General features: G+C 37.0%; 1 protein-coding gene across 1 annotated transcript; it reads left to right on the plus strand.

Moving 5' to 3' along the window:
- Nucleotides 1-390: 390 nt before the first annotated feature.
- On the plus strand, nucleotides 391-4,996 carry LOC141826467 (secretory carrier-associated membrane protein 4-like; the record flags this gene model as incomplete). The annotated part of the gene is given in 12 exon segments (XM_074713716.1): nucleotides 391-416; nucleotides 708-770; nucleotides 1,012-1,045; nucleotides 1,166-1,198; nucleotides 1,201-1,287; nucleotides 1,542-1,604; nucleotides 1,698-1,791; nucleotides 2,815-2,860; nucleotides 2,960-3,027; nucleotides 3,870-3,918; nucleotides 4,480-4,545; nucleotides 4,690-4,996. Coding segments are annotated over 12 exon segments (716 nt in total), but the record flags the coding sequence as incomplete, so codon positions are not given.
- Nucleotides 4,997-15,827: the final 10,831 nt, after the last annotated feature.

The following is a 15,827-nucleotide window of genomic DNA, read 5'->3' on the forward strand; positions in this document are numbered from 1 at the left end:
TGGTATATTTTGTTTGCAGATTTGATTTACTATCCTTAATAAAAAAAATGCACATGTTGTGTCCTTATTTTGCAGCAGGATGCTGGAATTAGGGGGAAGTCAAGGGATTCAAATTATGGTGGAGGTCAATCCTACATGGTAGTGAGTTAATTTTACTTTTCTTTTGTGTGATAATGTTCTTGGTTGCATGTTTGATTAAGATGTATGCCATGTTATTCTTCTGAAGATTCTTTATCCAAAACAATTTTAGTAATTATTTTCTTTGGTGTGGTTTGGGTTCACCAATATCCACACTAATTGTGCAGAATCCCACTGCTCCTCCATTAAGTTCCAGGCTTTCACCACTTCCTCCAGAACCTGCTGATTTCTACAATGACTTTGGAACTACAGTTGACATTCCTCTTGATACATCAAGTGTATGTTTGAATTTCTCTCCATGAAATTTAACATATAAATCAGTAAATCAAGTCCATTTAACCAGGACAAGTTGTTAGCATTTTTCATAGTTCTACGGCTATCTTGTGCTACTCAATTTGGTATCTAAAAGTGTCATGGGAAGTCATTTTGACATTGGTGCATAGAGTTGCATATACTTTGGTTCTAAAGATTACATCTTTGATGTCATCGTATGTGTTGGTCTGATGTATATGTACAACTCCTGTTTGTGTATGCTTTAATTGGATTCTCATTACTGTCTTTTTGTGTAGGACCTGAATAAAAAAGAGAAGGACCTTCGAGCCAAGGAGGCAGAACTAAATAAGAGGGAAAAGGTATGCCAGTCATCTAAATTCTGACATGTGAACTTGTGCAAACGATCTAAAAAAATCCTACTGATCATCTATCTTTTTGCATCTTATTGACAATTGTGGCTTTTTTTAATGAACTATTAGTACATAATTGTTCACAGATAGCTAGAAATAGGATCCATAGTGTTGAAATTTCCATTGTCATTCCAGAACTATCTTCGTGCTGCATCTTTATACTCATGATAAACTACTTTCTGTCTGGTAGGAACTTAAACGTAGAGAAGAGGCAGCTGCTCGAGGTAAAAAATTTCTAGAATTTGTTATCTATGGACTCTGATTTTACTACATTGTCATTTATCAGATAATGAGAAATCTCATTATAGATGATTAATTCTAGTCCATTTTTTCTACTTTTGTAGCCGGTATTGTGATAGAGGAAAAAAATTGGCCATCCTTTTTCCTATTATCCATCATGATATTGCTAGTGAGATTCCCATCCACGTACAGCGATTGCAGTATGTTGCATTTGCTTCATTACTAGGTATGTATTGACTTGTTTCACTTCAAGCTATTTTATGACTGAGCTATATTCTGGAGCATTCTGTTTCCAAACTTTGGCATTTATGGATTTAACTACAAAAATAAAGTGACATCATATCCTTCTCTTTGCTTGCTTTCCTGTTTTGTTTTTTATGTTTTACTTTCCCAATGGAAACCAAAACCCACTTCTTTTCATGTGCCTATGAACTTTGAACAGGTGTTTAAATAGTGAAATTTTGCATTTAAAAATTTCAGGGTTAGTTGCATGCCTCTTTTGGAATTTTGTCGCAGTTACTGCAGCTTGGATTGCAGGGGAAGGTGCTAATGTTATTTGGCAATGCCCTATGTTTCTCAATGTTAAATTTATTTATTATATCATGATGATGCTGATTTTTCTTGCTTTGTATATAGGAGTAAGGATCTGGTTCCTCGCCGTCATCTACTTTATTTTGGGTGTTCCTGGAGCTTATTTCTTATGGTATAGGCCACTTTATCGTGCCATGAGGTACTATTTGTCTGGAATCTTTCTTTTTAAATCTTGTAAATTGAACTTGAATTAATTCAAACTTTAATCATACTTCTGCATATCAAATGAATAAAAATGTCGAACGTCATACTCATGTATCACTTACTGCTGGCAGAATTGTAGAATGTAAACAGATTTATTCTATTCATGAACCTGGCTCAAGCTGTTTTATGCTGCTGCCCGATTCAATTCAGGCATGAATCACTGGTGGTTGCAAGTGTGATTTGGAAACGTGCAAATTCAAACTAAAATTTATAACATGATCTTATACTACACACCCAATAACAATGTAAAGCAACCACAACTGTCATTCCCAGGCTTGCAGGCTGTATGTGAGCATCAAAATCACAATCCACTATAAAAGATAGGATGGAAAATCACAACAAAAAATTTTATTAACTGTAATTATATGTTAAATTTTAAGTAATACTTAGTAGAATATATATTATATTATGTAAAATACATTTTAGCAATAATGGATGGGGCTATCACAGTTAAGATGATCAAAAATACCTTTTAATTTAATTAGCACAAAGTCAAGTCATAATCTTTCACAAAAAATATTGAATTTGTAAATCAAGAAAAATTTGATATTTTTTCAACATCATCAAGGTCTCCTTTAACTAAATGTCAACAAAAAATCTAAAATATATTCTTTTTCATGTTTTATGAATTATAAAATAAATTGTATGATAAATTCCTAATAATTTCTTTGTGATTATTTAAAGTAATCAATTTATCATCTGTTTAAAATATTATTATAATAGACTTAAAATGTAGTTATTTAAAGAGCTGTTGTAAATAGCAATTGCATTTGCATGCAGCCAAACAACATAGTTATCTGCAATATATCTATCTAAACCTAATTTTTATCTATAGGATTACCAATTGTAAGCAATCAAATCCCCCTTATTTTGTATATATTTGCAACATACATAGGAATACCAGCTTAAGTCTTGTTATTGAGTTATGAACTCACAGACTTTGAAATGTATGTTGTAGGAATGAAAGTGCTTTAAGGTTCGGATGGTTTTTCTTGTTTTACCTGGTAGGTTTTGTCTATTTCTAACTCCGTCCACAAAGATTTCAATGATGTTTTATCACAGAAATATCTTTTGAGGCATCTACTGTATTAAATCTTCTGCAGATTCATATAGCTTTTGTGGTCTACGCAGCAGTGGCTCCTCCAATTATCTTTAAAGGAAAATCTTTGGCGTAAGTTCTATTATTGTGCCTTCATCATTCTCTCGTATGCATTTTTGTCATCAGAACGTAATTGGCAACCTCATAACGCTTTTTATATTATTACTTTAGAGGCTAGAACTCATCCCTTCTAATTATGTTGGTAATTCTAACTTTATAAGCTTTATGTTAGTTTGTATGCATCAAGCTACTGGTAGTGTAACCAAATATTACCTCAGTTGCATTGGCCAACAACATTAGGCTTGGGGAGAGCCCATATGGTTGTCCCATTCTACACCACATCTGTAAAAATGGGTATTTACACCAGTTTGACCCATTGAAGGTGACCATAATTAAAATCAATCACATTTTGATCCTATACTTCATTCTCAGAAGCTATTACTGGCTAATTAATGAAGCATACTTTCTATTGTCCATAATTTACTGGGCTCGTCTTAATATTGTTCAAAGCAATTTTATTTGAATCTTGTATACTTTGTTGCTGACCTCTAGCCGAAACCTCAACTATTTCAACATTTGATCAGATAAGATAAAATGGGTTGGTGATGGTCTATAATAATCTAGAACATGGTTTAAAATTTCGTACAACGTACGTCGAGCGAGCAAAACATGTGGAATTTTCTGTTCCGCTGATAGTCCGGCATCGATACAGCAGGGCACCATGCGATCGCAGTGACACAATGCTATATATGAATCATTATCTTACAACAAGTTGATCAATGGTATAGAAGTGAATTAGGAAGAGATGGCAGGAACAAATGAAAATCTTATGTAGAAAAAAAGTCCTATTGGTTATTCTGGTGCCACTTATCATTTGCTATAGCTGACATTTCTCTTTTGCCAATTTGTTGCAGAGGAATCCTCGCCGCAGTGGATGTCATCGGCGATCATGTGATAGTTGGGGTCAGTTCTTCACTATTCTGTATATAAATGTGTTTTTTTTTACCTAAACCTCCTCTATTAAGCTACTGTTTTAGAGTCAATAGACATGATAAATACTATTTGCTAGACCACTTTGACCAAAATTGTCCGATGCCACAACTCGTTGTTGCAGTCTTGTTAGACCATAGAATGAACTAGATCCTAATGATGATTATTAGTAGCCAAGGAGCTGGACATAGATTGGCAGACAACCTTTTCTTGTGCCAATGTTTTCTAGTTAACAAGTACAACGTTTACAAGATCCTGCATCTTTCTTATTGAAAAAGGATAAAAACCTGGTTGTGAGACTAATCAGTGGTTCACATCTTTCGGACTTGTATATTGAGTTTGCCCTCCTTTATTTTATTTTATTTTATTTTGGCAATCCTTTTTGTGGTTTGTGTGATAAACAAAAAGCAGAAGCTACAAGAAAACCTCATCATGATAAGAACCAATTCACTATATTGCAAATAAAACTTCCTTTTCTTCTTTCATAGTTTTTCTCTTATCTAACTAAAGCTTCTTTCTTTATTTTTCTTGTAGATCTTCTATTTTATTGGATTTGGAATGTTCTGCCTAGAATCAGGAGTTAGCATTTGGGTCATTCAGGTTAACTTCCTCAACCTGCACGGTTTGATGAATTCGCAACTACCATAATAAATAAACACCTAAGAAATGATGAATTCTCTCAAGAAAAGACTTCTATTTTCATCTTTAACTTTCTGATGCATTTTTCTGGGGTAATGCTTGCAGCAAGTGTACATGTATTTTCGAGGGAGCGGAAAGGCTGCAGAGATGAAACGGGAGGCTGCACGCGGTGCTATGAGAGCTGCAATATGAATAGAGGACTTTAGGTCATTGTTTCACAGGTAGGAGAATGGCATTGATCTTCGTATATATAGATATATATGTTTGATGTTTCCTCCTTGAAGAGCATGTCTGATGTATACCTTGTATAGTCTTCAAAATCTTTTGCTTTTTGGTTGTATTTGTGAGCTATTTATATACTCCTACTCGTGTATGCAGTTGTGTTATAGCAAATATATAGATTTGTTTTTCACTTGTGTTATCAAATCTCTAACTAAACCCTACAAAAATATACGAAAATTAAATAGAATAATAAAAAAAATATTCAACGTCATTTTACTTCAAACCCAACAGATGATATGGAAGAGGAGTATTGGAATGAAACTGGCTCGAAGAACACTAAATATGTAGGTGAAGCAAATCACCGAGGTAGGAGAGAGACTTTCACAAGTTGATTTTCAAGTCTGTAGGTGAACCATTGAGATTAAGATTAAGGAAGAGAGTTCAATCCCACAACCTTTAGGCAAACCACTAAGGCCAAGAAAATAGTGTGATAAAGTCAACCCTAGAACCTTTAGGTGGATCACTGATTTTAAGGGGGAGTTTTATCCTGCGAACTTTAGGTGAATCATTGTGATTGGGAAGAGCCCTTCGCAAATTGACCCCTGAGGCTTTAGGTGAACTATTGAGACTAAAGGGGAGTGCTTGATCCCATGACCTTTAAGAGAACAATTATGGCCGGGGAGAGGTTGTAATAAGTTGACCACCAGAACCTCTACAAGAACCACTAAGTTTAGGAAAGAGTTTCACAACTCGACCCTCGAGTCTTTAGGCTAGTCACTGAGACTAACGGAGATAGTTCAATTCCATAATCTTTAGATGAACCCCTGAGGCCAAGGAGAGACTTTCACAAATCAACCTATGAATCTTTAGGTGAACCACTAAAATTGAAGAGTGTTCGATCTCATAACCTTTAGGCGAACAACTAAAGATAGGGAGAGGTGTAATAAGTCAACCCTAGAACTTTTATGCAGACTACTAAAGTTAAAAGCGAGCTTAATCTTATACCTTTTAGGTGAACCATTGAGGCTGGGAGAGACTTTCCAAGTTGACCTTCGATCAACATTAGAACTCAAATACTTTTAAGTGAACCACTACAGCCGGAGAGAGATAGTAGGACAACCTTAGAGCCTTTAAGCAAACCGCTAAAGCTAAGAAGGAGCTCAATGAGTGGAGCATTTGGTCAAATCAAAGTCTACAATTCAATTAAAACATATTAGTTTATAGTTGAATTGAAAAGATTAGAAAAGTAAACCTCTTTATTGCAGAGCTCAACCACCCTCGATGGTCAAGGTACTAGGCCTCGATGACCCATACAGAGGCCTTAGCCATAGTGTGGGCGTAAATGAAAGGTATTCCATGACTTCTTTAGCATTTTCCCTTGCACATCGTTCAGGTAATAGGCTCCTGAGTTGAGCTTCTAAATCACTTTGAATGGTCCTTCCCATTTAGGGTCATGCTTGTTGACTTCTCATATAGGATGAATTCTTTTGGGGACGACTTCCTCAACTTGAAAAGAACGAAGAACCACTCTTTTATTGTAAGCTCGGCATATGCAACTTTTACAAGACTCCATCTTGATGGTAGTTCTCTTTTCTTCAATGAGGTCCAAATTGCGTGTATGATGCTCCAAGTCGAACGCATCATAGGCCTTTGTTCTTGCTATCTCTATCTCGATCTTAATTGGGAGGATGGCTTGGTTGCATACACCAAGTTAATAGCAGTTTCTCTAGTGGTAGTCTTGAGCATAGTGTGATAGGATCATGGTATGCTAGAGAACTCATCTACCTAACTCCCCCAACTTGGTTGAGTTTAGTTTTATGGCCATGTACAATACCTGTGTCGGTGACCTTGACAATTACTCTGTGATATGCTACTGACGTGAAAACCTATTGAATTTTGAGTCCCTTGCACTAGGTCAGAATTTTCCTTCCTAAGAATTGCCTCTTGTTGACCAAGATCAATTTTTAAGGAAATCCAAACATGTAGTTGTGGTTATTTCAGATAAACTTCATCATTGCATTCTCAGTGATTTTGGATAGGAGCTCTATCTCTACTCACTCAGAGAAGTAGTCTACATCTGCTATTAGGAATTTCTTCTAAGAAAGACCTAGTGGAATTAATCCAACAATATTAATTCTCCACTGATCAAAGGGACAGACTGCTACTACGTTCATCTACTCAAGAGGTTGTCATTGTAATCTATTATGCCTCTAGCAACTTTGAAAAGCTTTTACCATCTAAATGGTGTCCCTTGTCATTATAGGCCAGAAGTAGTCCATTAGTAGAACCTTTCGGCAAATGCTATATTCCTAAGGTGGTTTCCACAACAAACTTTATAAATTTCACAAAGTATTCATTCAACTTCCTTTGGTCCCAAACACTAGAGAAAGGGTTAGAAGAAAGACCTCTCATACAAGATTCTGTTGATGAGTGTCAATCTGAGTGCCCTCCACTTGGTACTTTGGGCCCTAAGGTTGTCACCAGGAAGATCACCAGATTGGAGGTATGCTAAGAGATGGGTTCTTCAATTGAGTTTTTCTTCTTGTGGCAAAGGGTAGTCGACCTGTGGTGTAAGTTCAACTTGTGCAATAACCTCCTGGCTTGTTCAACTGGTGAGGGAGCTGGCCATCTTTGCGAGTTCATTTGCTTTGACTTTCTTTCCATGAGGGATGTGTTTGAGGATGATCTAATGAAGTTTTCTTTGACTTTTTCATAAGACTCTAGATAGAGAGGGAGAGTGAATATCGCGCTTTAAAATATTTTTCTTTTTCAAATATCTTTTCAAAATCAGAACGCAAAGGAGAAAGCAAATACACAAATAAAGGTGATTACTTGGTTCATAATCCAACAACTGTTACTCTAAGGTCTACAATCTCTTGAATTATTTTTGAATAGATAATCAACTAATGCTCTCCCTTCTGAAAAGTATTTCGGAGGTAGAGAAGACCTCGTACAAATGTAAAGAGAATAGTAACACTCTACTATTTCTTTAAATTAAATGCAATTAATAAAAAATTACCGATAACAACTTAGTAGAAATTTGACGTAGGTTGGCGAAGAGAGGTTTGACATAGTAGACATGTAGCACTTACTTGAATAGTGAAACAGATGAAGAAATGGAGTGTAGAAGATTGATGTTGAGCCTCGAGATTCGAGCTTCTCTTATAACCTTTGTTCGGTCAACCGAACACCACATTCGACCGACTAATTTAGATTCCATCTCATCAAGTCAACACTTGATTTCTGAGTTTTTCGATCGATTGAACATCCAGATCGATTGGCCAAATCCAAACTTTTCTTACTGGTATGATCCGATCAGATCAAATTACCACATGATCCGCTTGATCGGTGGTTGATCGATCCTCCTGATCGGTTGACTAATCTCGGAGTTTCTTCACAATCTGATCTCGTCTTATCTGAACTTCTATTTTCATATAGGATCAGTCAACTGATTCTCATTATCGGTTGGCTGATTCTTTATTTCTTTTTGGACTTGGATCGTATTTGATCGTACTTACCTTCTTATGATTGGTTAATTAAACCTCCATGCGTGATCGACTGAACATTTTATGTTTCTACAAAATAAAATTAGCACAATAGTAATAATGATAGTCTTGCAAAACAGAATTAAAAATAATTATATATATACATGTTTTATTCTGACAGTAAGGCTATCTGATCTCGATTTAGAATTCCAAATTGATTTCTGAATTGGACCATCGCCTAAGTAGTTTGTGCCAAATGGGGCACAACTTCACTACCTTCCAATTACAAAAGTCTCTCTAGGACTTACCTTACTTACCCACCAAACATTCGATCCAGCTAACCTATTTAGACTTCTTTTGCTCAATGTCTGATCAACCCACCAAGACTTTCCTTACTTGATATCTGATCCATTTGACCCATCAAGTCTGTTATGCCAGATCCATCTGGTCTTTCTCTGCTTGGTGTCTGATCCACTAAGACGTTGATGCCTAATATTCGGTCCTTCTGACCCACGAGGATTTTACATAACAAGTATTCTATACACTTATCACTCATATCAAATACATAATATCTTACTTTAAATCCTTTGTTAGACATCAAAATACGAGTTTGATTTCGGTGTTGTCTGCACTAACAATTTCTTCTTTTTTGATATTAGACAATAAAATTTAAAGTTAGAGAAAAATATACCTTCTCTAATAAAGTTTATCATGCTTTTAAAGAAACTTAGATCAGAGCAATTAAACTTAGATCAGAAACTTGGAAAGTTTTTATAGTTCAAGTTTTGAGTCAAAAAAGTTTGGCTCACATAAACTTAGATCACAATATTAAAGTTTAAATTAAACTAGATCAAGATTTGAAAGCTTAACAACTTAAACTGTAGCAAAAGTAGCAAGCAATAAGTTCAAGTTTAAGTTGAAAGTCTAATAATCTTGAAATAACCAACTTAAACTTAACTTAAAGTTAATCTAAGTCTAAGTTCCATTTCCAAAGTTCAATTTTCTTAGTCAATTTTCTCTTAGTTTGAATTTTAACCCTAACTCTCCCCCCTTTGACACACATTAAAATAGAGATTATTAGAATAATTTTCTAAAGAATACTTTGAAATAATTTTCAACAATGAAAAAATATTTTCAAAGTTTTTGCAAAGGCATTTAAAAAAAATATTTTCCAAGATATTTTCAAAATAATAATTCATTAAAAAAATTTCCTTAATCGAAATATCTAATTTTTTTTCTTAACTCGAATGATATTGATTAATCATCAAGCTTAGTTTGGAGTTAGTCATTGTAGTGATCAATTTTGATTTGAACCTCTTGGTTCATATCGATGCACTTGCCTACATCTGGAACCAAGAGTGGATCTAACATCTCACATTCATTTACATGGCTCAATATACAAACAATTACACAAAGTATTTGTGAGATGCAAAAGGTTGCCTAAGTCTATGGGTGCATGCATTCTATGATAGAACCTAGGCTAGTTCAATAATATCATATAAGTAATAATGTATAATTAATAGAGATGAAAATTCTACTCTATTAACTTTTTACGAAAAAAATATGTTGATAATATTATTAAATTTACATCTCACTCATTCTAAGTGATCAAAACATAGTAACTTTATAGGTTTTGGGAGATATCCTCAATTTTATTTGATTAATAAGAGATGATTAGGGAAAAAAGTTTGACCTTGAGTTAGATTCAGGTTTAGCTTTGGATCAGTTAAGTAGATATTCCTTAAATTGACTTCTAATTTGTGGCGAGGCTAGCCAACTTTAGAGCGATCATATTCTAAGATAAAGTTAATAGAAGAAATTACATATTTAACCAACTTAATAAAAAATCTTAATCTAACTAGTTTAAGATTAAGTGAGTTAGCTTCAGCCCACTAATAGAATTTTATTAATAAAATTTAGATATTTAACGAAGTAATAAATAGATAAATACTGAAGTAGACACAAAGCTTTTTATTACTTCGCCTTAAAATCACTACAAAAAAATCAGCAATCTGTGATGAAATCTGGGACGAATTTATAAAAAAAATTCATCCCAAAAATTTTGGCGATGAATTTTGCAACGAAACAAAATTCGTCGCAATAAAGTTGTCGCCAAAAATCTGCGTCAAAAAATCTACATTTGTCGCAAATATTTGCGACGAAAATAAAATTTCGTTGCCAAATTTGTCGCCAAAATTGGCGACGAATCAAGAAATTCGTCGCCATTTGGCGACGAATTTGGCAACGAATCTAGAATTTGTTGCAAATTTTGATAAATAGTAATTTACGATATATTTGTGACGAACTGATTTTCGTTGCTAATTTCGTTGCCAATTGGCGACGAATCCTGTTTTGTCACAAATTTCGTTGCAAAAACAAAAAAAAAATCAATGCATGATTTATTTTGGTGATTATCCTGTATATACAAACAATATCGATCCAATCGGATCGATTCATAAATACATTTGACCTGTTATCAAACAATCACATACAGCATTACAAATGAATCAAAAACATATATTCATTTCTTCCAAATATCCATCATATACAGATATCCATCACATACAAATATCGATATTCATAACATTCAAATATCCATAACATCCATAGCATGCATAATATACAATCACATAACATCCATGATAGGCTCCCGCAAGTATACGGTTGTCGTCAAGTAATAAAAAGATATCGAACCACAGGGACTGTGTATTAGCTATAGTGATGTCACTAAGATAGTTGTCTAGACTCCAAAGGAAACGATTGGGTTGAGGATTGTTGGTTGTGTGTGGTGAAGAAAGAGAGAGATTGGCTTGGGACTTATGGGTGAGATGGATAAGTTTAGGACTTCAGTTTCACATCAATGCTAGGCGATATCCCTAATTCATGTTTATTCCCTTACTCTCAATGTTCACCACCTTGTAGGGATCCTAACCAAAATACCAACTCGACCTCGTCAGGCTTTGTTGGCAATTGACCTTAAAGTCCTATGTTGTGGCCCTCTAGTAAAGGTGCGCTAGAAAGCCCAGTTTAAGACTCTCCTCCTGTCACGAGGCGTCCCGGTATACGATCCAACGCCTACCCTCTGTCACAGAGTACCCTGTTAAGGACCTTGTCCCAGTGGCCATCAACCATTAGATATCCCTTATGGGAGTTTACTACTGTGTAAGAGTAACTTCGGACTCGCCCGGTTGGTAGCTCTCCCGTCTGTCACCCGGTCACTCCGGCAGTTACGGCCTAGGAAACCCTCACACAACAATAAACCCCACATAATCATGCATATGCGCTCACACAAACATTTCATCAAACACATTCAAGGCACATGATACATGAAACAAAGGTAAACATCTCATTGAATAGGGAAAATGACATAAACTAGTTCATACATCACCATCATTACATAGATGTTTATCCTACATCCTAAACTCAGCAATCTACTCCATTACAAGAAGTTTACAAGAGGAATACATGAAAATAGTCATCCACAAGGAAAGGGAAGACTTATCTTTGAAGCGTGTGGCCACCCTCTTGAAGATCTTCTTGTTCCGGTGTAGGATGGACTGATGGAGATGAATGGCGAGGTGGATCGGCGAAGGATGGAGCGTTTAGGGCCTCCCCTAGAGAGGGGGAGGCGCCGCCGCCAAGCCAAGACCAAGGGTTTTGGAGAATGACAAGATAACCCAAGATTGGGTTTGTTTCCACCTTTTATACTCACCCAAAACTGCCCAGATTGTCCCTGGTTTATAAGGCTCCGCCTCAATGGGTTTTTCACCTAGTAAACCCGGTTTTCTTCAATTGGACCCTGAACCAAAGTTGTAGAGCATTGAATTATCTTCAATTTGGGTGGTGGACCGACCCATAACTCCATCTGAGCCGAAAGTTATGTTGGTTCGAAGTTTGGTCTGCAGTTTGGGCAGAGCACCCAGCGTGGCCGCGATCAAGAGGCACGGCCGTGCCATTTAGCACGGCCTAGAGCAGTCATTGTTCTGTTCACCCTGAAGCAAAGTTGTAGATCTTGAAGTTAGCTCCATTTTGAGGGGTGGCACGGCCCGTGGTTCAATCGGAGATGAAAGTTATGCCCGTTTTACTTTAAGTCTGCAGAACTGTCCAGATTGATAGGTAGACACGCCCGTGTACTTTCCGTCACACGGCCGTGCCTAGGAGGCACGGCCATGTGCAGCCGCTGCTCTGTTGCTAGGCACGCCCGTGCCTATGAGGCACGGTCTCACAAGGTTGCGGCTCTGTTGGAAGGCACGCCCGTGCCTGTGAGGCACGGTCTCACAGGGTCGCGTCTCTGTTGGGAGGCACGGCCGTGCCTGTGAGGCATGGCCAAAGCTAGATCAGCCTGAAGAAGTGGGCACGGCCGTGCCTGATAGGCACGGCCCTTGCTGTCGTCTCTCTGTTGGAGGGACACGGCCGTGTCTCCTGGTGTTACACGGCCGTGGGTATGCCTGGAAATATGAGGCACGTGCCGGCCGTGTTCTGCCTTGTTTCTTCTTCTTCTCCATTTCTTCGTGTTTGCTACATAAGAGACTCACCCGTGACAGCGAGCACGACCAGTGTGAGCCTCTTTTCTCCACTATTTGCTCCACCATCAATAATGCATCATTTTGGCTCTAAATCACATCCTGTTAAGCAAAATATACAAAAAGCAGATCTCCGAGCAAAAGAGTAGAAATATGCAATTATAAAGAATAAGGTGTGACAAAATGTAGCATATGCAATGAATCACAAGTAGATGAGCGTTAAAACAAGGCTAGAAATACTATATGATCTACGCTCATCAATCAAATAAATAAAATAATACTTAAAAAAATGCATACACAAAAAAACTCATGAAGGATCACCACCATCGTCGTCGTCGCCGTCGTCGTCGTCGTCATCGTCGTCGTCGTCATCACCAAGTTGCAACTGAAAATGGAGCAAAATTCATTTTTGTTGTTTTTGTAATTTTTTAATTTGATTATCTCTTTGTCTCATTTGTTGATCTCTTCGTATCATTTCCTCGTCTCTTTGTTGTAATAGCCCTTTCAATTGAATGACCTCCTCTGTCAAGCTATGTATCTGTGATGTGACGGCAGAGGAGGTGGTAGAAGAGGTACCAGTAACTCTATGGGTTCTGCTCAAAGAACTCATACCCAAAATCCTTCCACCACCTTTGCATCCCCCACTCGCCTCTATGGGTTTACTAGTTTAGGTTTTTATGGTTTAGTGATTTTTTAAGGTTTAGGGGTTTAGGGTTTTTGGGTTTAGGGGTTTAGGATTTTTGGGTTTAGGTTTAGATTTAGGGTTTAGGGATTTATGGTTTAGTGTTTAGGGGCTTTAGAGTTTTAAATTCTAGAGTTTAGGATTTATGAGTTTAGGACTTTGTTTCTGAAAAACAGCTAGTGCCTAAGTTAAATTGGTGACTTCATTTCTGGAAAGAAAAAAACTAGTACTTAAGTTAAATAATGGGTTATTTCGTTTATCTTTTTAGATTAATGATTATCTAACTAGTAAATTACCAAAGACAGTGACAGATATGCAATGTTTAGAAAAAAAGGTTAAACATGATGCAATATAGTGCAATTGTCTTTTAACAAATAATTCATTCAAAAATCAATACCAGAATTATTCCTTTATCAAATTTTTTAAAAAAAGTTGTTTATGACAAATGAACAACTATTACCTCAGTGGAAATGAAGGTTTCCAGAGCCTTCTGCAGAAACAATACCCAAGGATGTGTTTCTAAAGAGATGGACTTCTTGTAAAAATTCTTGCCATGTAATGCAAATCCATCTAGACATCTTTGAATTTGATATTCTTCCAATTTAACTCCATGTTGTTGCAAATCATGTAAATAATCCGTTTCAACGGGCTGAAGAAATAGCAAAGCTTCACCTTTCAACGGCCAGGGGCTGCCAGCGCCGGCCAGGGGCGGCCAGCGCCGGCCAGGGGCGGCTAGACGCCGCCCAGGGGCGGCCAGGACGCGCGACGCCGCCCAGGGCCCGACGCCGCCCGACGCCGCCCAGGGCCAGGCAACGCCGCCCAACACCGCCCAGGGCCAGGCAGCACCGCCCGACGCCCCGACGCCCGGCGATCTCTCTCCAGCGGCGCCGGCGGCGAAAAACACAGAAAAAATTAGGAAAAAGGAGGAAGAAAGCTTACCGCGCGAGAGAGAGAAATCACCGAGATCCGGCGAGGGAGAGCTTCGGCGAAGGAGAAAACCGGCGAGGAACAGCTCTGGCGAGGGAAGGAGAAAGTTCGTGGGAGAGAATCGGCGAGAGCAGTTCGCGTGGGAAGAAAAGGAAAGGCCAGATCTAGGGTTTAAGTGATTTTTTTGCGACGATGGCGACGAATCGGTAATTCATCGCCAATTTGGCGACGAAAATAGAGTTCGTCGCCAAATTGGCGACGAATAAGTAATTCGTCGCCAATTTGGCGACGAATACGGTATTCGTCGCCAAGTTCGCGTGGAAAAAGTGATGGAAAATTCGGATCTAGGGTTTTACTGATTTTTTTGCGACGAAATCCTCGTCGTCCCTAAATTCGTTGCCAATTTGGCGACGAAACACTAGATTCGTCGCCAAATTGGCGACGAATTTGATTTTTCATCGCCAAATTGGCGACGAATCGAGTATTCGTCGCCAAGTTCGCGTCGGAGAAGAAAAACAAAGGTTCATGCTAGGGTATCAGTGAAGTTTTGCGACGAATTTATTATTCGTCCCCAATTTGGCGACGAACTTAGTATTCATCGCCAAATTGGGGACGAAATTGGCGACGAATTGTTTTTGGCAACGAAATTGGCGACGAATATGTTGAGTTGCTAAATTGGCAACTAATATTTTTTACGTCGCAAATTTTGTTGCAGATTAGTGATGAAATTTGGATTCGTCTCCAAATTCGTTGCTGATTGGCGACGAATACTATTTGTCCCAAAAATTCATCGCAAAAGACCTGTTTTTTTTGTAGTGAATCGAAATCTTATCCAGTAAAAAATCAAAGTTTTTGGTCGGCTTAAGAATGCGTATTTGATTTGAAATTAGACTGATTCCAAAGTAAAAAGACTCTTTTACTTCATCGATTTCGTAAATATATTGAAGTATTTGATCATATATGACTTCACAAATTACATTGATTAACGAAGTAAGTTATTTATATGACTTCATGATTTTTATTTTATATTGTAGTAAATATTTATTTTTACTTCTACACAATTGAATAAATATATCAAAAATATCTATAAAATTGAAAATGAAACTTGCATTGACCTTATAGAAATAGAAGTTCCAGAAACATTGAAAGTTTGAGGCTTAATACAAAATAACTCAATATTTTATAAAGAAGAAATTCACCTTCTTCTCCAACTGTAGATTTTCATCCAAGACTATATTTCATTTACCGCATAACACAATATTCACATTCAATACCACCACTTTATTTTAAATTATCCTAATGAAATTGAAAAGGTAATGCAATTTGTCACAATTCAAATAACAAGAACTAATAATTAATGCATAATTACATAATCACAATACATACTATCAATTGTTTAAAATT

This window comes from Curcuma longa, chromosome 4 (genome assembly GCF_044706935.1).
Source record: "Curcuma longa cultivar G26 ecotype Majalengka, Jawa Barat chromosome 4, ITB_CL_G26_1.1, whole genome shotgun sequence".
NCBI lineage: Eukaryota > Viridiplantae > Streptophyta > Magnoliopsida > Zingiberales > Zingiberaceae > Curcuma > Curcuma longa.